At 39.8% G+C, this 21,710-nt stretch overlaps 1 protein-coding gene across 3 annotated transcripts in view; it reads right to left on the reverse strand.

Annotated features, from left to right (window-relative positions):
- The window catches only part of PRKCZ (protein kinase C zeta), a 96,425-nt gene that overhangs the window by 22,363 nt on the left and 52,352 nt on the right, over positions 1 to 21,710 (reverse strand). For 2 of the 3 annotated variants that reach the window (XM_082230111.1, XM_082230113.1), the window contains 3 exons: positions 10,739 to 10,824; positions 3,994 to 4,125; positions 103 to 184 (listed from right to left, as the gene is read on the reverse strand). In XM_082230111.1, coding sequence (XP_082086237.1) covers positions 103 to 184; positions 3,994 to 4,125; positions 10,739 to 10,824 — 300 coding nt within the window. The remainder of the gene's footprint in view (positions 1 to 102; positions 185 to 3,993; positions 4,126 to 10,738; positions 10,825 to 21,710) is intronic. The other variant, XM_082230112.1, reaches the window with a different exon arrangement.

Here is a 21,710-nt window from a genome sequence, read left to right on the forward strand (position 1 = left end):
TAAATTTGTAGGGATTTTTACATTTAATGGCACCATATAAGGGCTAGACTAGCTGATTCCCCACCCCCAAACATGTACAATGAGAAAAGAAACATTACTTACTTCCATCACTCTCTTCTGTGGGAATGTCAACTTCATCATTCTTATCATCTAACTGAGGTTCCTGGGAAGGCATCACAGAATCCTGTAAGAATATATATTACTGAAAACTCACTAATGTTGACTTTCATGCAACTCTAGCATGCTCCCTGAAGACTCCCCCCACCCTTGCAGTATGCTTCTCCAATTAACTAGCATATAGCTAGGCATGGAAACAAACCTTACACTTATTCTCTTTTTAAAATAAAACCTGCAGAATTAAAGATTTCCCAACTTGTCTCATATGAGATTATAGCAACAGCGTACAGCAAGAAAGAGTGTAGATTTTGGGGGAGGTGGTTAAAAAAGCCCAAGAGACATGACTGCACTCTCAAAATATATGAGTGTACCCCAAGATGTTTGGGTATCATTTGCAGGTTCTTGTATATGCTGAAAAAAACTCAGTTTTTTTGTACGAAGAAATTTAAGTCACGACTGCAAAAAGTAGGTTTGGAAGCCAGAAAAATGGTGCTGAAATCTCAGGATTTCTAAGGATCCACCTTCACTAAATGGTATCACTTCATGGAGGAAAGACAGCAGTAGTTTAATGTGAGACAAACATGTGTAACTCTATGTACATGTTGCAGAACATAGGTAGTTTCCTATATGGAGGAAAATTAGGTAGATAACACACATTGTATGGTGTTTTAAATAGGTATTATCTTGCCTCCTATCAAGATCTGCTATGAGTTTTTGCCATGGGTTTTGTAGACTTCAATTAAGCATTATATCATTATCTAACAGGTTTGGTCTGTAGTTCTGGTGATGGGGGCATTTATTCTGAGCCCAACTCCGCTCTGGTTCCAATTTACTTTCTGTTGTGGAAAATGTTACTGGCAACTAAATGTACAAAGATTTGTGCAAGGTAGCCAAATGTTTAAGAGCTGAGACATACATCTGAATGTGCACCCTACTGAGTCTTCCAGCGGACAGTTGCCCTGGGATTGCACAGATAAAAGGGCAGCTTGCTCTGGCCCCATTCATTAGCTAGTAGGGCTATCAGCCTCAAGGGCTACTAGGAGGTTAGGTCCCTTTGCCTCCTATCGTGGCAAGATGGAGACCTACCTGGTCACATTCATATGCCAGAGGAGCAGCTGCAGCAGCAAGCTTATATTTTCCTCTCCCTGCTAAAGAGAACCCTGTAACTAAGAACTAGCACCCAAGTTTGCTTCTTTCCTACTCTCTCCCTGTCTTTTCTCCTTTTGTGTCATGCCTTTTATATGTAAACCTGAGGGCAAAGACAATCTTATTACTGGATTGATGTAAGACATTGTGGGAGCCTTTTACAGCTGAAAGGCAAGACAAAGATGCATTAAATAAATGAATAAATAATGGTGCAAAGGAGGATATCCACATCCGAACACACATTTTAACATGCATCCGATTCACACCTACAGATCCTCAGAGCAAGAATATACGAAACACTGAGGAGTTTCCATGGATATTTCAAAACATGGGATGGGAAAGCTGGATAATGCAGGCCTGTTCTTGTCATTAACATAATCCATTATATGAGTCTCTCTATAATGAATAAAATATTTTACTCTGGTATAAATTCATCTTATCCGTATTCACACAAGCAAGTATCCCCCTTTTCAGCCTGTTTGCCAAAATGGCAGACAGTATTTAAAAACCCTTGATTCAAAAGTGCAAAAAACTTGTTAAACACATCTTTCCAAGGTATATTACCAAACCTCCAATATATACTTTAATTTAAAGAGGTCCCTAAATTTCCCTTGTCTTGTCTTTCAATATTCCAACAATGGAGCATATGACTCCAGGAATTCTTTCCTGTTTGATAATTTCCTCCACTTTTTTAAACCCCGCCCCCCATCACTTGTAATGTGTGAACAGGACCATTTAGGATCCCTCTGTCCCCCAAGGAAAATTCTTGTTCAATCAATGGTCTCAAAATTCTGAAAACTTTTTAAAGTCCAGATTCACAACCTGATATTTTTATGGAAAAAAAAATACCTCTCTGCGCTGACAAGACATCTTGCTTACTAACGGGGATTTATTTTTTCTTTCTGCTCAAGGAGTCACAGAAGCCAACAAGCTGACTTACTTCCTTTTTCAAATGCTTTATAAAAAGCATTATAAAAAAGAAACATTTTTGGCTAAAAATATTCCTCCTCCTACAAGCAAACCTGCATCTCTTTGGCCCTCTGCTTGCTGCATTCTAGAACATGCACATTCATGGACGTAACAAAACCTCTGCAGGTGCAAACCTCTGTCCTGCAGAAGCTAGCAAGGCTGTTCCCAAGCCAGAACAGCGAGACGGAGGGCTCCGTCTCGCTGCTCTAGCTTGGGGACTGCTGCGCGCAAACCTCTGCAGGGCAGCGGGGTGCCTTCACCCCGCTGTCCTGCAGAAGCTAGCAAGGCTGTTCCCAAGCCAGAACAGCGAGACGGAGGGCTCCATCTTGCTGTTCTAGCTTGGGGACGGCTGCGCGCAAACCTCTGTAGGGCAGCAGGGCGCTGCGCTCCAAAGGCTTCAGGGATCTTTGAGGCTGGCGGTGGGAGAAAGCAGCGCTTCCCCCACCGCCAGCCCCACAAGCTCTGGTGAATGTACCTTGAACGCACCTTGTTTTAGAGGCGGAGAACAAGAAAAAAAAATTTCCCTGTTCTCCCCCTCCTATGGTCCGGTGCGTCCTATGGTCCGGTGCGTCCAATGGAGCGAAAAATACGGTAACATTTTAAGAACTTGATAGTTTTAGACACATAGGCATTGTGCAAAATTAAGTTCTATAAATTTCCATGTCAGCAGTATGTCGTTTTCACTGGGATTTCCCAAGACAAACATCTGGGAAAGTGGCATATAAATTACCACAGGACGGATTCTTTGCTTCAAAAACCACTTTTGTTTACAATGTAAAGGATCTTGCCTCAGCACATGTTAACAAATACTTTCAACTTTGACTTTTGTTACAATTGCATGTAACTGCAGGCACCTTTTGAGCTATTAAGTGGGACATTCTATACCCAACTTGACTTCATATGCTTTATAAAGCTTTGCATTTATGTACAAAGATGTCATTTAGTTTTTGCATTTTCTTATTCTAATTGCTCCTTTTATTCCAGGGACAAATATATAATGCACAGAGCCTCTTAAATCTATATTGCAAAATCCTGGAACCAATTTAAAGTAGTAGGAAAGTCCTGAAAGCACAGGCAAGAAACAAACTCCAAAAGCATTCAAAGGATCTTTAATCTAGAAAGAATGAATTCCCAATGGTTTCTGATTTTAAGCTTACAAACCCTAAGCAGAGTGAATGCTATGGCTGGATAGTTTCTTATGTGGGTTAGCAAGGACGCTAATAAAATCCTGTCAGAAATAACCGACTATACAGGAGGCAAATACATACATATCTATTTTACACGAATGAATGAATGAATTAGATACTGTATTATTAATCCTGGAGAAACTCCCTTGAAGTGAGCATGGCTTGCACAAGAGCATAGATTCAAGTAAGGGTAAGGCAAGATCCTTTTCTAAAGAGCTTAACATCTCATATCAAAGCAGGACTACAAGTCAACCTCAATGGAAAGGATTGGGAGATTACCAATTAAAATAATTTAGTAAGGGTTACATAATATGGCAAAGGATATGGGAGTGGAGTTTATTCCCATAGTTTAAGAGAATATATGTTTATGATATTAGTGAAAGGCCTTTTATATTATGAGGGACTCAGAATAGCTCAAAGCACCTGAATAAAGTAAAAACATAGGCCCAAGATATTTAAGGCACAGCTGCAAACACCTGATCTTTTAAAACTAATGAACTGCACATCTGTATAGCCTTCATACATGAAAAAAGTACACAGCCCCACTGAAGCTTTGTGCTGGAGCCAAACTTACCATATGCCTTTTGCAGGTCAGTGGGACAAGAATGTGACAGCGTTTATGGACCAACAATTTGCAGTTGATACACTTGTAGCCTTGCCTTCCGAGACCCCATATCCTTTCACTGCACTGGCCACAGTATGCTCTCTAGGAGGGGAAAAAAAGGTATGAATCATCTTTCAGATACACTCACTTAGAGACATCTTCCAGATAAAAAAGGGGGGGGTTAAAGCATTTTGCACACTGAAAAATTGCTCACAAGTGCAATTTGACAACTTTCTATAGGACTAATAATAGGTGCTCTCATACGTAACTTTCACTAGCTGAAAAGTTAGGGAGCAGATTATTTGTTCAGCAGGAGCAGCAGAGGGAGAGATGGGAAGCCAGGCCACTCCACTGGCTCTCCTGAGACACCCTTTGGCTCCTTTTCTCGCTGAATTGTTTCCGTCCCAGATGGTCCTCTTTAAGAACCTTGTAACTTTAAGTCAGAAATGATACTCAAGCTTGCTTTTCTGCTACTCTCCCAATCGATCCATCCCTTTTGTCACATGTTTTCTAGACTTTAGGCCTGAGGGCAGAGATGGTCTTGTTTTTTCTTGAACTGTGAGTTCCTCTAGGAGCCTTTTTGGCTGAAGAGCAGAATAAACATACTGAAAATAAATAAATCTAGCTCAATACTCTGGCAGCAGCTCTCCAGGGTCACAGGCAGAGCTCCCTCTTTCTTGCATTCTACATTTTAACAGGGATTGAACCTGGGACCTTCTACATACAAAAAGCAGAAACTCTACCACTAAGCTATGGTCGTTCCTTGGATGATAGCAAACAGAAGCTTGTGCTGTCAGGTACTTTCTATGGGACAAAACAGATACACTAAACACCTCACTGAAAATGCTTCTCTTCTGGGGTTAATATTACTTTTGCCAAAGTAAAAACAAACACCTGGCTTGTGCAAAGCTCTCAGGTACAACTATGGAGCTCCGTACATCCAAGCTACTGGCCTGATTTCAGTGACCCACACTTAATACACATGGAAGATTCAAACCAGTCCCCACCAAATGTACATCCTTCAGTGCCCTAATTCATAGTGTACATGCAAAACCATTCACAAATCTACCACCATTACAGCAAGAGACACTCTGCTTTGATGCCTTCATACAAACACTTCCTTTTTCTTTCATGATGCAAAGGCAAAAGTTCAGAATGGGTATTCCATTAGCAAAAGAACAATAAGATAACAATGACTGTGCAGTGATTTCAAAAGATGAGGAGCACAACCTGCTATCACGAAGGGATGAGTAGTTCATTCGAAGCATTGAGAGATGCATTAGATGAAGCTGTAGCATTCAAGAGCCTATTTGCTTGCATTATTATTTTTTTTCGGGTCAGTGGAACAAGTGAATAGCACCCCATTCTTGGGTTTGCAAGATGCTCAATGAAAATTTATGCCTCAGTAGAACTATATTGATAAACTTTAAAATGTGTGTATTGGCCTTTTAAGGCTTTTAAGGCTCGATTCTCTTCCCCTCAATATTTTTTAGCTGTATCATCTTGGTTTAATTTGTCTGATTAAAAGCTGATAAAGAAGAACTAATACTTCATAAACAAATCACACATAGATGTTACATACACTTGAGCAGCACTGTGAGAAAACAGAGAAAACCCTAACAGAAAGCTGAAGTGGAAGGTTATCAGCCACAGCTGAGGCTCAAAAAAGTGTTATCTTCCTGCACATCAAATGCTATCCAATTCCCAATAGTACTTCAGGAATCAAAGAAATATGATCTGTGCCGAGTTCCTCAAATTAAGAGGGGCATTTTATTAAGGCAAGATATATCAAAAGGGGAAGTATTTGACTTGTGAAATTAGACAGCATCTCTAAAGAATCTTCCAAATTTGTTAGAAGACTTGGGAATGAGAATAATCCAGTTTACTTTGCTGCCTCTGCCCCAGAAGTGGAAGGAAAGTTGCCAAAGAAAAGCCACCTTGTGCAGGCTATATCTAAACAATAAGCATTCCTAAAAGGAACTTGGGGAGAGGTTTTATTTCTAAATGTTTCTTAGTAATAATATGATAGGGTTATCCTTCCTTTAAAAAGAGCAGCAGTAGGATTTTCTATCCAAAGTGTTCCAATAACTCCTGCTCTAAGTGTTTCACTTGGAGCCTTTTTTTTTTGGGGGGGGGGGGAGAATCAAGCCAAGGAGCCTAATTTTTTTTTCTTTGCAAAAAATAAAACAGGATTTCCAATAAACATTTTACTGGCAGGCAAATCAATATTTCAGTCAATATGAACCAATGTTATAATTCACCTGTAAAAGGCATTTAAACAAGGTGGGGAAAGCTTATCAACTTCCATTTTCTTCCAATCATATTCTGGAAACAAGATAATCTAAACATGCAGAAAGAAATATAACCACAGAACAGCTGTCATAAGCCTGCTTCAATATGGCTGCATTTGTAACCTTCAATTTCCGGTAAGCCCCAGTTGCTCCATCCAAAAAAATTAGAAAGTGTGAACTAGTCCTACTTCTTAAAAAATACACAGGGGCCCAACAAGTGGTCTTAGAAAACCAGACATTGCAGCATTACAGAAGCTTAGCAGGTTTAGCCCTGGCTGGCAATAGAGATGGGAGACCACTGAAAGCCTCATATAAGAGTAAGATGTATTTGCATAATAAATTCATTTTTATAACTTAAAGGAAACACATACAACTATCATTCACATTCAGTCTGATCACTAACCTCTTCCCTTCCCCCAAAACAAACATTCAAGTTGAGAGCAAAGCACCACAGTGTAGTCAAACTCTGCTATAGGGATAGGGAAGATCTATGGAGGATAACTCCACAACACCAACTATTTTTTATGTTGTGCCAACACATTACCTTGTTTAAAATACTCCAAATATTCCCAACTACAAAACTTGCTTCTACAAAATCTAAAATGCTCTTAAAAAACAAAACAAAACCCTCATCATTAGATCTGACATTGCTCTCCCTAGAAGGGAATTAATTCAAACTGAAAGTCAATACTTAATCTTGCACCATAACTCAACACAGTAGCCACTGAACCCAACATGACTTTGCTTGCAAAGTCACACTTATAAATCTAACTCCATTTTCAGCTTAAAAAAACTGTACATCAGACCCATTGGCTGTGTACACCTTGAACTGGCTTAGCATTAAGAATTTGGATTTGTAAGCCCACCCATATCTGGTTCTCAAATAATAGGGGAGGATATGTGGGCATTTAGCAAAATCTATAACCACCATCCTGACTCCTAATTTTAGCCAAAATATATTTCCTGCTGTTCTCGAACAGTAGCTAAAAAAATAAAAGGAGCAAGGACCCCTCTAGCTCTTCTGTAATTAAAACACTCACCCATCACTCCCCTTCACAATGTGATTGGCTTATAAAAAGAGAGTACATAGGATGACCCAGTAACAGCACTCCTGAGTGGAAATGGCCAAGAGTGTGATACAACAACTGAGAAATGAGACGTGCTCCAGCAAAATGTTTTCTAAAATTGAACAGTGTATTGTCAAGAATTTCAGCTTTGCAAAGGGGGGGGGGTGTCACTGTGTGGGTAGAAAGGTTCACAATAAACTAAATTTCATTATTTTACAACTTCCTGGGATGAGAATAAAGACCAGCTGACACTTATAGCAGAAAGGAAAATTATATATAATAGGGGGCATTTAAAAAACGTAACTAAGCTACCTAATATCAAAAGCGTATTACTATTTGTCGCATTGCACTGAAGAATAAACCCTAATTTTCAGGCCACAGTGACAATCATGGGAACAGAAGCCCCTGACTGAGTAGCCCTGAAAGCAGTTCTGTGCCTTGTTAGACGTTACTATGGCCCAATTCACACATTCAACTTACCATGTGGGCGGCCGCTTGAAATGGAGCTGTGTGGGAGCAACTCTGTAGCAAGCCATGTGTATGAAAGCAGCTCCCCATGCAGTTCGGGTGATTTCATCCGCACCACTGCAAACTGAGATTGCCCACGCTTTATGGGAAGACGTTTCACACAAATAGCTTGCCACAAGGAGATGCATCCACATGGTTCTATTTCAAGCAGCCTAAACACACACAAACACACAATATATATTCAGTTTATGAAAGTTTCTTGCCTGCCTATTTCTTATTAAATGGTACTGCAACAAGAGGAGGGCCTACAGTCTACACAGTAGAATTCACTGCATCTATGCTGGAGAAGAGACGCTTGCTTTTTCCACTTGCTGGACTCCTGCTTAAAGTGTTCACACAAGAAGTCACCCCGAGGAAACTCTAGACCTAACAAAATTTTGTGGAATAAAAAATGACTAGAAGAGGATTGCATTCACAGATGCAGGCTTCCTAACCTTTTCTCCCATACAGGGGGTATACAGTATGACTATTGGCAAAACTGATAAGGACTGATGTGGGTTGGAACCTGGAGGGTCAAGGTTCTTCATCCTTATCCTGCACCTTGATCTTAAACATGTGTACAGGCTAAATCTATCTGCAATGTAGCTGTAATACCATGTTTTGTGCTGCTACTTTAGTTTAACAATGATCTGATAGCATAGCAAATTGTGTAATTTAACCATTAACTGCACCTGTTTTGGTATATTTACTGTAAGGAATAAAGAACATTAAAAAGCTATGCATCTGCTTGGGATAAAAACATCTTTCTTTTACATTCTTGCGGTACATTTGATCAATTCTGAGAAAGGCCCAAGTCTGTACATTACCCAAATGAGTGAGACCTGCTATTTGTTTTATATTGCGCAATATATGGCACACAGAGTATTAAGCAGAAGTTTTGGCTTTCAGCATGAAATGCACACTTTTACTTGAAGCAGACTCTTTAATATACCTCAAGCTTTATTTTGTGTGTGCAGAAGAGGCAGAATTCCCACATGAATGTAGTAGTATGAGAAAATGTATTGGTTACAATAAAATCAGGGTAGCATCCAATGTTTGTCCTACTCAGAAAAGAGCCACTGAAGTTAATGATCATGGCTAACAGTTCCATTAATTTCAGTGAGTCTACTCTGAGTATGCCGTATTTGGAGACAACCCTATACCATTTTATTTCTAAGCAAACTTTCAATTAAAAATACTCAAATCTGGGATATGAGTACTCATACTCATAGGTCTGGGATCCAAATGGCTACCAATATTTGGCATGCATATGGTGCGCTTCTTGACTTTGCTTCTTTTAAACAGCAGACTCTAGCCCTACCATATTCACAATCTGCTTTTGAAAGCCCCTTTGCTTTCAAAGAAGCCCAAGCCCTTGTATACTGTATGTTCCTCCCCCTTTTTTCATAACACTCCCCCCCATACCATAAAAAGTAACAAATGTTTTAAAACATCTTTCTACTAGAAAAGAAATTTATTCTAAGGTAAGGACAGAACTGAAATGGATGTACAGAAGGTACTCACAAAGCAGAAGTTTGTGTGTGTGTGTGTGTGTGTGTGTGTGTGTGTGTGTGTGTCTGAAAATTCATAATAGTAGAGTCAGGGGCATTAGCCTTTACATGACTATTTTTAACTAGGCCTCCATTTAGCATCAGAGAACACTGGTACTATTCACAAGCTTTTGAAACTTTGCATACCATTCAGGTTGAGCTTTGTGCTTTATGTGCTTCATAAAAAACTGTTGATCCCAAAATTCTGGTTTAACTGTCCCCTAAAACCTCTTAATATTCAAATTAGAATGCATTGGCATATGACAGCCCCACATTACCGTATTTTTCGCTCTATAACACGCACCCGACCATAACACGCACGTAGTTTTTAGAGGAGGAAAATCTGTAGGCATGCCACCCGTAGGCATTACCTCCATAACACGCACAGACATTTCCCCTTACTTTTTAGGAGGAAAAAAGTGAGTGTTATGGTGCAAAAAATACGGTAATCTGTGAATCATATCACTTAGATATTAAGACCATAATCAGGAAAGATTTTGCTCACTGCTTATTAGGGGTTCGTGTATACATACATATGTAGATAAGTGTGTGTGTGTGTGTGTGTGTGTGTGTGTGTGTGTAGCCATTAAAGAACTCTCCGCCTTTCCCACAAGACAGCAACAGTCAGACAATCCTTATAATTAACCTAAAATCCAACACTCCCCTGCTCATACATTTTTCACAAAACTTCAGAAGACTGTATTATGTAGAGAATACATGCTGCAGCATAATGGGCTGGGTTAAGGAAGGAGGGGTCTCTGGATTCCTTTGCTTTTATAGATGAAGTCAGACCCTTAACACGGCTGTGTCTTTAGTACATGCAGTAGAGTTTGCAGCTCAGTAGATAAAAATATTTGTGGTTTCGTTAATTAGGTCATATCCATTTAGCTCCTCTGCATTTTAAGAGAATTCTAAGCATCTTAACGCTAATCTACACACAATAGGAAAAAGGAAGCGGTGAAAGACAATAAATAGGCTTAGGGGGAGTATTCACGATGCAGACTGGCTGGAAAGGCAGCATGAAAAATATTTATTTGGACACAGACACACACAAAAGGCAAGTTTTCAAATGCATAGAGGAGAAATTAATCCTACATTACTGTCCCCACAATGAATTCAAAGACCTTTTATTCAGTAATATTGCATAAACTGAATTGAGATGAACCAAATCTCTGCCTATTCTTCCCCAGTATAGGAAGCTTCCAGTAGGAAAGGATAATAATTCACAGCACCTCACACAGATATACAATACACACACCACTCCCGAGGCTTTTTTTTTTTTTTAAGCAACAGTACTCACTCTGTTAAAGCGTTTGGCTTGGAACAGATGCCCATTCACTCTGTACAGCTTCCTCCATCTTCTGGCTCCACGTCGGTAGATTGATTCTAAGAAGGAAATTAAAAAGGTGTAAAGCAGGAGCATAGTAATACCACACGCACTCTACATTGAGCAAGTTGCGCCTTAATCTTGCTTTCCTGAACATCCACGCACAGCTAAATATTGCTGGTAACACAATCTGCTGTCAAAAAGCATCTGGAGGAGATGCTTCCCCCGACCCAGCCTCTCCCATTCCTCCATCCCCCCCTCTTGCTGTTTCCCCTCACATGATTATAATCTTGTTACAGTTCTGTGACTGCTTGCTGCTTCAAGCTCAGGTGAGATGGAGAGAGATAACTGGGTTAAAGAAACAGCATTCCTTGCTAACCCTCATCATGGCAGTCTTGCTGTACCAGCTTTTCATGAAAACATCAAGGATACAAGTTAGCTTAAAAGGACAGTGCAAGAAGTACACCAAACCATACAAATCTTTGCACAGTTATGATTCCCATTTTCCCCGTGCTAGAAGATGATGTCACTATTTGATCTTCCTTTTAAAAAAAAATTAAAGAGGGAACAATTCAAGTGTTTTCTCAGTTGTACAGTAATTTTAAAAATACAGAACCAGGACAAAGGAACCTTAGGGACATGAGGACCACTCAGAGAGATACTGTGGCAAGTTAGATTTTTGCATCACCTGTGCTTTCCAGGATGAAATTGGATTGATAGTCATAACTCATCTTCACAACAATTGTGATGCAAGTCACTATTACTGGCATTTTATAGAGAGGGAACAGAGTCTGACAGGTAAGGATTTGCCCAAGGCCATTGAGATCAGAGTCCAGAACACGCTACCCAATGGACTATATATTGCCTTTCACACAGGATTAGAAGCAGACATGAGGAACATGATGTGGCTCCTTAAGGGGTGATATAAACAGAGTAAATAAATGTCTAGCTTCACAATTACCACCCCAGAGGTAAGGTGGAGTAGAGGCGATGGCAGCTGTAAGAGCAGGACTCGCTAGCAGTCCACACTGGACGAAAGATGTACTGCTCTACTCATACCCCACAAACAGCAGTCTATAATAACTAGTTACAATTTCCCAAAAGGAAGCAGAGGAGAAGAGGTCAGGTGTACAAAGCTGTTGCTAGTGACTTGGCTAGGTAGCAGGATGTGGCAAAAGTGAAACTCATTAGTCACACTCCTTACTTTTAAACTTAAAAGTTGCTCCTGGAAAAGCCATGTTGTTGGGAGCTACAGTAGGAATTGAATTGTGCCCTAAGACAGACAAAATTACATCTTATTTAATAATTTTCAGGTTACAAATTTTAAGAAGTCCGCTCAATGCTTTCCTTAAAAAAAAGTGTACATACGAGTTCTTGGACATTCTCAGAGAACGCTGAATATTATTTCATCTATTTACGAGGGCGGTCTTCAAATATCCTGACATAATATTTTTTTTTTTTATAATAATTTTTATTACATTTTTTCCAAATTACAGAGAAAACAAAAAGAAAGACAGAGCTAAAGAAAAAAAAAAAAAGGAAGAAAAAACAAAAAATCTCAACCATTTCGACATCTTATTTCAAATTTCCATTGGACTTCCCCACATCTCCCACATGAGTGCATTCTTGATAATAAAATTTGCCAGCAAATTATACCCTTATTTCATGTGTTTCTTTACATTTTCAGTTGCAATTTAAGTTTAAATCTCTTATTCTCCAATTACTCTAAAAATATAACATAATATCCTTTTTACCCGTTTAAACTTTGATTCTTTCATGAATATTGTCAGTTTCATAGATAATTAAATTTCATAGCTGGGGCTAACGTTCCCAATCATACGACGTCTTATGTTTCATACAACTTATAATACTTCTGCAAATAGTCTTTAAATTTTTTCCAGTCCTCCTCCATTGCCTCTTCTCCCAAGTCTCGGATCCTTGCAGTCATCTCGGCCAGTTCCATGTAGTTCATCAATTGCGTCTGCCAGTCCTCCAGTGTGGGCAAATCTTGGGTCTTCCAATGCTTAGCAATAAGAATTCTTGCTGCTGTTGTAGCATACATAAAAAAAGTTCTATCCTTTTTTAACACCTTCTGGCCGACAATGCCCAGAAGGAAGGCCTCTGGTTTCTTGGGGAAGGTGTACTTAAACACCTTTTTTAACTCGTTATAAATCATTTCCCAAAAGGCCTTCAATCTTGGACAAGTCCACCAGAGGTGAAAGAATGTCCCTTCAGCCTCCTTACATTTCCAACATTTATTGTCAGACAAATGGTATATCTTAGCAAGTTTGACTGGGGTCATGTACCACCGGTATACCATTTTCATAATGTTTTCTTTCAAGGCATTACATGCCGTAAATTTCATACCGGTGGTCCATAACCTTTCCCAGTCTTCGGACATAATATTGTAACCAATGTCTTGAGCCCATTTTATCATGGCTGACTTAACTGTCTCATCCTGAGTGTTCCATTTAAGCAGCAAGTTGTACATTCTCGATAATACCTTGGTCTTTGGTTCTAACAACTCTGTCTCAAATTTCGATTTTTCCACCTGGAATCCTACCTTTTTATCTAGCTTAAAAACCTCATTAATTTGGGCATAGTGTAGCCAATTTTGCACCTTATCCTTTAGTTTTTCAAAGCTCTGCAACCTCCAATTACCTCCGATGTTTTCTATTATTTCCCAATATTTCGGCCAATGTGCCTCCATATTGGCTGTTTTCCGAGCTTTGGCCTCTATTGGTGAGATCCACCTCGGAGTTTTACTTTCCAATAAGTCTTTGTATTTTTTCCAGACCATATATATTGCTTTCCTGACAATATGGTTTTTGAACATTCCATATGTTTTACCCTTGTCATACCACAAATACGCATGCCAACCTAACGAATTGTTAAAGCCTTCCAGATCTAGGACATCAGTGTTTTCCAATAAGATCCAATCCTTCATCCAGCAGAAGGCCGCAGCTTCATAGTATAACCTTAAGTCCGGCAGGGCAAACCCCCCTCTCTCCTTTGCATCAGTTAGTATTTTAAACTTTATTCGGGGCTTTTTGCCCTGCCAGACGAACCTGGAAATATCCCTCTGCCACTTTCCAAAACATTCCACTCTGTCCACGACCTGCAAGGCTTGAAACAGAAACAACATTTTTGGCAAAACGTTCATTTTTATAACTGCAATTCGGCCTAACAAGGATAATTTCAGTCTTGACCAAATTTCAAAATCTTTTTTAACCTCTGACCAGCATTTTTCATAATTATCTTTGAATAGATTCAAATTCTTAGAAGACAGATTAACCCCCAGGTATTTCACTTTTTTAACAATGTTTAGTTCTGTTTCCCTCTGGAACCCCTCTGTTTCAATAGCCGTCAAATTTTTCCCTAACACCTTAGTTTTTTGTTTGTTCAACTTAAAACCCGCCACCCGACCAAATTTCTGAATCACTTCCAAAACTCTTTTTGTACTAGGTTCTGGCTCCTGTAATGTTAAAACCAAGTCATCTGCAAATGCTTTCAGTTTATATTGTTTCGCTCCGACCCGTATTCCTTGTACCTGCCGATCCTCCCTTATCATATTCAGCAAAACCTCCAGAACCGAAATAAACAACAGAGGAGATAGGGGGCACCCCTGGCGTGTTCCTTTTTCAATATGAAGTTCTTCTGTCACCACATTGTTCACTATCAACTTAGCTTTTTGTTCTGAATAGATTGCCTCTATTCCGTTCTCAAACCCCCTTCCCACTCCCATCCCTTCCAAGTTTTTCTTCATAAATTTCCAAGAAATGTTGTCAAAGGCCTTCTCCGCATCAATAAAAATTAACACTGCTTTGGTGTTAATATTTGTTTGTAAAAGTTCCAGAATATCGATAATGTTCCTGGTGTTGTCAAACAAATGTCTGCCTGGGAGAAAGCCTGCTTGGTCCTTATGAATTACTTCATTTAATACTTTTTTAAATCTATTAGCTAAAACATCCGCAAATATTTTGTAATCCACATTTAGGAGTGAGATGGGTCGGTAGTTCTTAAGTTGAGTCTTTTCAGTTTCCACTTTAGGTATCAGTGTGATGAATGCTTCTTTCCACGTATCTGGTGCCCTCCCTCCCCCCATAATCTGGTTACAAACCTCCATTAATGGTTGTATCAAGTAGTCTTTTAAAGTCTTATAGTATTTGGAGGTGAGTCCATCAGGGCCTGGAGATTTGCCTAGCTGCATATTCTGAATGGCATCCTCAATTTCCTGTTGTGTTATTTTACAGTTCAAGATTGATCTCTTTTCTTGTGATAATTCTGGAAGGCCGTTTTCTTTCAAAAATTGTTCTATCTCAGTCGCATCCTCGGATCCTTGTGTATACAATTTTTTAAAATATTTCTGGAAACACTTTCTAATTTCTCCCGGTTTCTGAATGTTCTTTCCTTCAACTTCTAGATTGGTAACATAATTTAATTTTTGTCTCTTTTTCAACTGCCAAGCTAGCAGTTTCCCACATTTATTCGCCGACTCAAAAGATCTTTGTTTCATTTGTTTAATCTTCCATTCCACTTCTTGATTAATCAGTTTCGCATATTGTGACTGGTGGAATTTAATTTCTCTTAAAGTCTCCTTTGATTTTGGGTTTAATCTTAATTTTTTCTCACCATCTCTTATCTTCTCCAATATCTTATCCTTTTTACCATTCCAGAACTTTTTCTTGATCGTATTCTGTTGTATCAGAAACCCTCTCATAACAGCTTTACTCGCGTCCCAGATTGTTCTTTTTTCCACCGAGGTATTCAAGTTAATTTCAAAATAGTCCTTTAAAGCTTTTTGGGCCTTCTTTACAATCTCTTGATCTCTTAGCAGGTTGTCATTCATTTTCCATCTGAAGGAATCGGCAGTAGTTAGTCTCATTTCCATTTTCAAAGCGTTATGGTCGGAGCATGTCTTTGGGCAGATTTCTATTTTTATAGTCTTAGGTGCCAGCCCTCTAGTTGTCCAAATTTGGTCGATTCTTGTCCATGACAGATGGGCCTCAGAAAAGAAAGTTCCTTCTTTACCAAGGGGGTTTCTCGTCCTCCATAAATCAATTAAATCCATATTGTCAGTTAATTCAAAAAAGGTTTTTGGTAGTCTTCCATCTTTGGTCAAATTCTGGTTCTGTGACTTATCCATAAAGGTAGAGACAACCCCATTCATATCTCCCATCATAATGATGTTAGAATAGTCCAGATAGTCCAGTAATGTCTCATGCAGCTTCTTGTAAAATTCTGATTTCCCCTCATTTGGTGCGTAGATTCCTAATATCAATATTTTCTCTCCTTGGGTCGATATTTCAATAGCCAGGATTCTTCCTTGTTCATCTTTGAACAAGAATTTTGGTGAAAGGTTCTCCTTGGCGTAGATCACCACGCCTCTCTTTTTAACTCTGTCTGATGAAATAAATTCTTGGCCTAATCTTTTATTTATTAACACCTTCTTGTGTAACCTGGTCACATGAGTTTCTTGCAAACAAATTATATCCAAATTTTCTTTCTTTAGAATATGGAAGATCCTTTTGCGTTTTTCTGGGGAATTCGCGCCATTAATGTTCCAACTATACAGCTGCAGAGACATCCTGTATCGATCTGTTGTTACTCTTTATTGGGTGTCTTCTTTTTTGTCCGAGTCCGAAGGTGGTGGCTCTTTCCCGGACTCTGGTGGTGGCCAAATAGCTGCTGCTCCTTTCTGCAAGTCTTCTCCGTTGTCGTGTAGGAACTTCTGGCTATCCTCTTTCGTTTTGATTTTTATCTTCTTTCCTTTGTATTTGAATGAAAGGCCTTGTGGAAACTCCCACCTGTATGGTATTCCGTTACCTCTCAAAAGTCCAGCTAGGTCAGTATAGTTAGATCTGAGATCCAGTAATTGCTTAGGGATGTCCTTGTAGATTTGTGCTCTTCTGTCCTGTATCACAAGTGCTTTGTTAAAATGTAGGTCAAGTAGCTTGTCTCTCTCCTGTTTAGTCCTTAAGATGATCAAACAGTCTCTAGGCCTGTCTTTTCCAACGACTCTTCCCAATCTAAATGCAGTTGTTATTTTAAAGTCTGTGTCTTCATTAATACCCCAGAATTTAGAGAATTCTGCTGTTAGAAAACCTATCAAGTCCTCTTTCTCAATCTCTGGGATAGAGCGTAATCTCAGATTATTTTCCTTGTTTCGCAGTTCCACCAAAGACAGGTAGGCCTGCTGGTCTGTAATATGTTTGTGGAGCGGTCTTACCTCTCCTTTCAGTTCCTCCACTCCTTTTGCTGCGGCCTCTGCTTTTTGGTTCGCAGCCTCCGCCAATTTTCGATTTTCAGATGTTGCGTCGTTTAGATTTCCAATGTCTTGTGAGTGCTTAGCCACCTGTTCTGAAAGTTTGGTAATTGAGGATGTGGCTAAATCAATTTTTGCAGTTTGGTCATCCACTTTTTTGTTCAAAATTGCGAATTGTTGTAACATTTCCTCTAACAAAGTGTTAGACCCTCCAGATGCCATATCCTCACCTGTTAATTGTTCAGCTTCTTCAGCTAGAGTTGTTGGCGAGGGTGCAGTCTGCAAGACGGCAGGGACTGAAGATCTGCGTCCCTGAGAAAATAGGGTTGTTTGTGTCAGTTTGCCTTTCCCTGCCTTCGACGCAGCTCTTGTTTTTACTCTGTCGCTCATTCCCCACCTGTCTTTGGATTCAAGGTCAGGCTGTCAAAAATTTCCTGGGAAAGGCAGGCCTTGGAGTAAACAACCAAACCACAGAGAGACAAAGCAAAGTTGGTTCCCAGGAAATTGTAAATCCCAAACTCCACTAGAGGGAGTACTGTTGCAGTTCAGGAAGGAAGAGACAAAGTTTCAGTCGCCATTAAAGTTCCTGCAATTAAGTAAATTAACAATAGTCTTTGGAGAAGACCTTTTCCCTCAAGCAGAGCTCTCACAATGTTGCCACAAGTCTCTTAAAAGGTGCAAAGTACAGTTGTTAAATTGTATCCAACAGTGATGCCTCTAAATATCCATTTCAAATTTGTAAGTGTATCTGCAAAACAGCCTTTTGTCCCGCTGCAAGTCCGGGGCTTGGGTTTTTAAAGTCTTTAAAAAATTTTGGTAAGTTTAGCAGAGGAGGAAGTCCCCATAGAAAAAGATAGAGCCAGTCTCAAAGAAATAAAAGTAACTTGCCTTTCAGTTTCCAGCTTCTCTAAGCGTATGATTTCTCTTGTTTTAAAGCCCTTCTGTGCTGCTTCCAGCCTGTCAAATCCTTTGCCTTTGATCACTAAGCACCATCGGGAGACGGACTTCCTTTTTCTCGTCTCCCGCTTTCAGCCAAATTCATAGATTTTGTAATCCAATCTCAGGTGAATCTTACTCACGAGTAGTTGGTCTGTAATCCAATGTAGAAGGAAGAAAGGTCGGCGCTCATCCGTAACAGCCGCGCGGCTTCACTCCCGCAGAAAGAGCGATGAATCCACAGCACCGCTTCCCCTCCGCGCTTCCGGAGCCCCTTACGGGGTCCCTTCTTCGTTTTGGGGGTTGCTCTAGGTGCCCGCCGGATCCCACGGCCACGAGCTCACTCTGCTCGTGGTTTTTCTTAGTGGGTCGTCGCTTTGCCGCAGCGAACGACCCTTTTCTGCGGAGCCCCTCTTCGCAGCGCGAAGAGGACCGCCATTACTTGTTTCGCGCCGCCTCCGGAAGTCCAAATATCCTGACATAATAAACCACAACCTCTGAGATGAGATTTGTGCTGACAGAACTTATTTGGGATCACAGCCACTCTAGCCAAACTGATATGATGAGACAATCCGAAGAATTTAGCACTTTTTAAAAAAGTGTTTTCTGCTTTACTTTGCTTTCAAAATATGCACTAAAGCTATTTTCACCACTAATGAAAGATCTATAGCTTTCCTAAGGCAGAAACTGTTTTCTGAACAAGTTTACTTAGACTTGGCTGTGTAGCAGTTTTAGTTAGGTTATGGCTAATTCAGAACCAATTCCCACTCCCTGAAGAATGAAAAGTTAAAAAGTAGAGATAAAAACTAGATTTAAAAGAGATAACAGAATGAGCAACTGAGTACCACAGAAAGTGCCATGTTCATGTTTTAGAAACGTGTCCTACAGTGCTAATACATGTCAAGATTTGAAGAACTACTTTTATATGGAATTTTTGGATTTTTCCTTGAACAGGACCCCTTCAACTATGTAATCTCACAATAGAGTTTGAGTCTGTTCCGTTTTAAGAACAGTTTTTCATGGTGCATAAGAGTTGCCATTTGAAATACAATAGACCAAAGCAGCATCTTGGGTCTTTTGGGTCCTGGTTAAGAATGTTAATGTAGGCGGCTGAAACAAGGTACTGTCTTTGAAAAGTAGCACTCATCATGCTCTGCTTTCTCTGAAGGGGTGGAAAAAAGGATTTATTTTAAATAAACACAGCCCTTCAGTCTACAAAACTCCTAAGGTAGCTAACAGATTAACTAAAAAGCAAAGATCATCAATACATTCAATTAGTAAAAACAGATCAGCAGCAAAGACATTACTACCCAGAAAACCAATGGATGAAATTTTCCTTTCTTTTAACTTGAAACCATTGCTCCTAGCCTCCGGAGCTGCAGAAAACAAGCTTGTTCCATCTTCCATGTGACAGCTCTTTAGATATTTGAAGACTATCATTTCTCCTCTCAGTCTTCATTTTTCCGGGCTAAACATACCCAACTCCAATCTGTTAAGGAGTTGTTTGAGTTGTTTAAAAAGACATTGAACAACAATGGGTCCAGGACAGAACTCTGTGGCATAATGATGAGGAACCATTAGTTAGCACTCTTTGGGTCTGGCTACAAATCCACCTAACAGTTACCTTGTCCAGCCCACATTTTACCAGCTTCTCCACAAGAATATAATGGGATACTTTGCCAAGCACATTACTGAAATCAAGATACACTATGTCCACAGAATTTCCCTGATCCACCAACTTGTTACTCTATTAAAAAAAGGGATGAGATTCATCTGGCATGACTTGCTTTTGAGAAACCCATGCCGGGTCTTTGTAATCACAACAACCTTATCTAAGTGCTTGTAGACCAATTGTTTACTTATCTGTTTGATGACATTTCATGGAATCAATGTCATGATAATCGGATGGTAGTTACCTGGGTCTTCTTTTCTCCACTTTTTCTTTGCAAGAAATGGATCTTTCAGAATGGCGGCACCTATTACCAGGAATCGCCAGCCCACTAATATTAGGCAGTTTTAAAAACTGTTTTGCTTAGAAAAGTGTACCCAACCATGTAATTCTACTATGTGTTTTTTAAAAATAATTGCTGATTTTGCATATATGTTGATAAACTAGGTTTACTAGCTTTTAAAATTTAATTTTATCGGTATTTTTATGAACATTTTATATTCTATTATATTCTATTACTGATAAAGTGGTGTATATATTCTGTTATACAGTGGTGCCCCGCAAGACGAATGCCTCGCAAGACAAAAAACTTGCTAGATGAAAGGTTTTTTCATTCGCGATTTGCCTCGCAAGACGAATTCCCCTATGGGCTTGCTTCGCAAGACGAAAACGTCTTGCGACTTTGTTAAACCGTTTAAACCGTGCTTCGCAAGAAGAAAAATTCGTTAGACGGCAAAAATTGCGGAACGAATTAATTTCGTCTTGCGGGGCACCACTGTATAAATAAACGCCTGTGGAGAGTAGAAACAGAAGCAAAAGTGAGTGAAGTAACAACAGCACATTTTACCTTTTTACAGTAGGCTAGTTTCGACTCACACACGTCTCTTTCTATGCTCCACCCAGGCCAGCAGAAGGCATTATCAGAGCTCAAGGACACATTATTGCCAAGCAAAAGTACTTGAGAAGTGAGTGAGGCAAAGCTGGTGAGATGGATGTAGCCTGGGGAGTGAGTGAGTGAGTGAGTGAGTGAGTGAGTGAATGATAGTGTGTGTGTGTGTGTGTGTGTGTGTGTGTGTGTGTGTAGGGAGGAAGTGTGAGAAGAGTCCTGAAGGCCAGACAGAGAGGGCTGCATTTGGCCCCCAGGTCTGAGTTTCCACGCCCCTACTCTAGCAGCCTCCAAGTGAAGATTGATGCAAGTGACTGTTCTGAAAGTACTTAACAAAACAAGTCTCATTAGGCCTGTTTTGCCCAAGAGTCATACTGTATGAATTATGTCCAATATTCATTACCCACAGAGATTTTATTTTGGCCTGAAAGCACCAGATCCTTCCCATTTATTACACAGTATTCCCTTTGAAGAAATCTCCCCTTTCTGCATCCAAGCCTAGTCTGTCTTGACCAGTCAGAAGCTGAAGGCCTTAAGAAAAACAAACCTTGATGAGAGTTTTTATTTCAACATCTATTATTAGAATATTCATAAGAAATTGTAGTAGTTTCTATAAGAACTGTATGCCCAAGGTTTGAAATAATACATTTGAAACCAACTATGTGACACACACCAATGCTGCAATGTGGAACTAGTATTTCTAAAAACAAAATAGGTAACTAGTATTAAACACACAAGCAGGACACAAAAAAGTATGTATGAGACAATGCTTAGAAGCAATTCTAAAAAGACAATTTTCATGCTTTATAATTTGGGGAGGGGGGGAATCTCTACAACAGCCTTCCCCAAGCTGGCACCCTCCAGATATTGCTGGACTACAACTCACATCAGCCTCAGCCACCATGGCCAACGGTATGGGATTTGAAGGGCCACACATTCCCTATCCTTGCTTTTACAGTATATAACAAGAATCCTAGGAAAAGGGGAAGTGAAGAAGGAATGAAAGAATGGTGAAAGGACACCTATTTCCTTGTTAACATTCCAAGACATCTCATCCGCTATAAAATGCTCAGCATCAGGCAGTTAACCCCAATCCCAGCCCCTCTAGAACAGCAATAAGGAAAGTCTTGGTGTGAAGAAACACCTGTCCTTTCCTGCGCCCTCTTCTACAAAAATTCCCTCCTTAAGA

The sequence above is a fragment of the Podarcis vaucheri genome (assembly GCF_965113315.1).
Source record: "Podarcis vaucheri genome assembly, chromosome: 7".
NCBI classification, from domain to species: Eukaryota; Metazoa; Chordata; class Lepidosauria; order Squamata; family Lacertidae; genus Podarcis; species Podarcis vaucheri.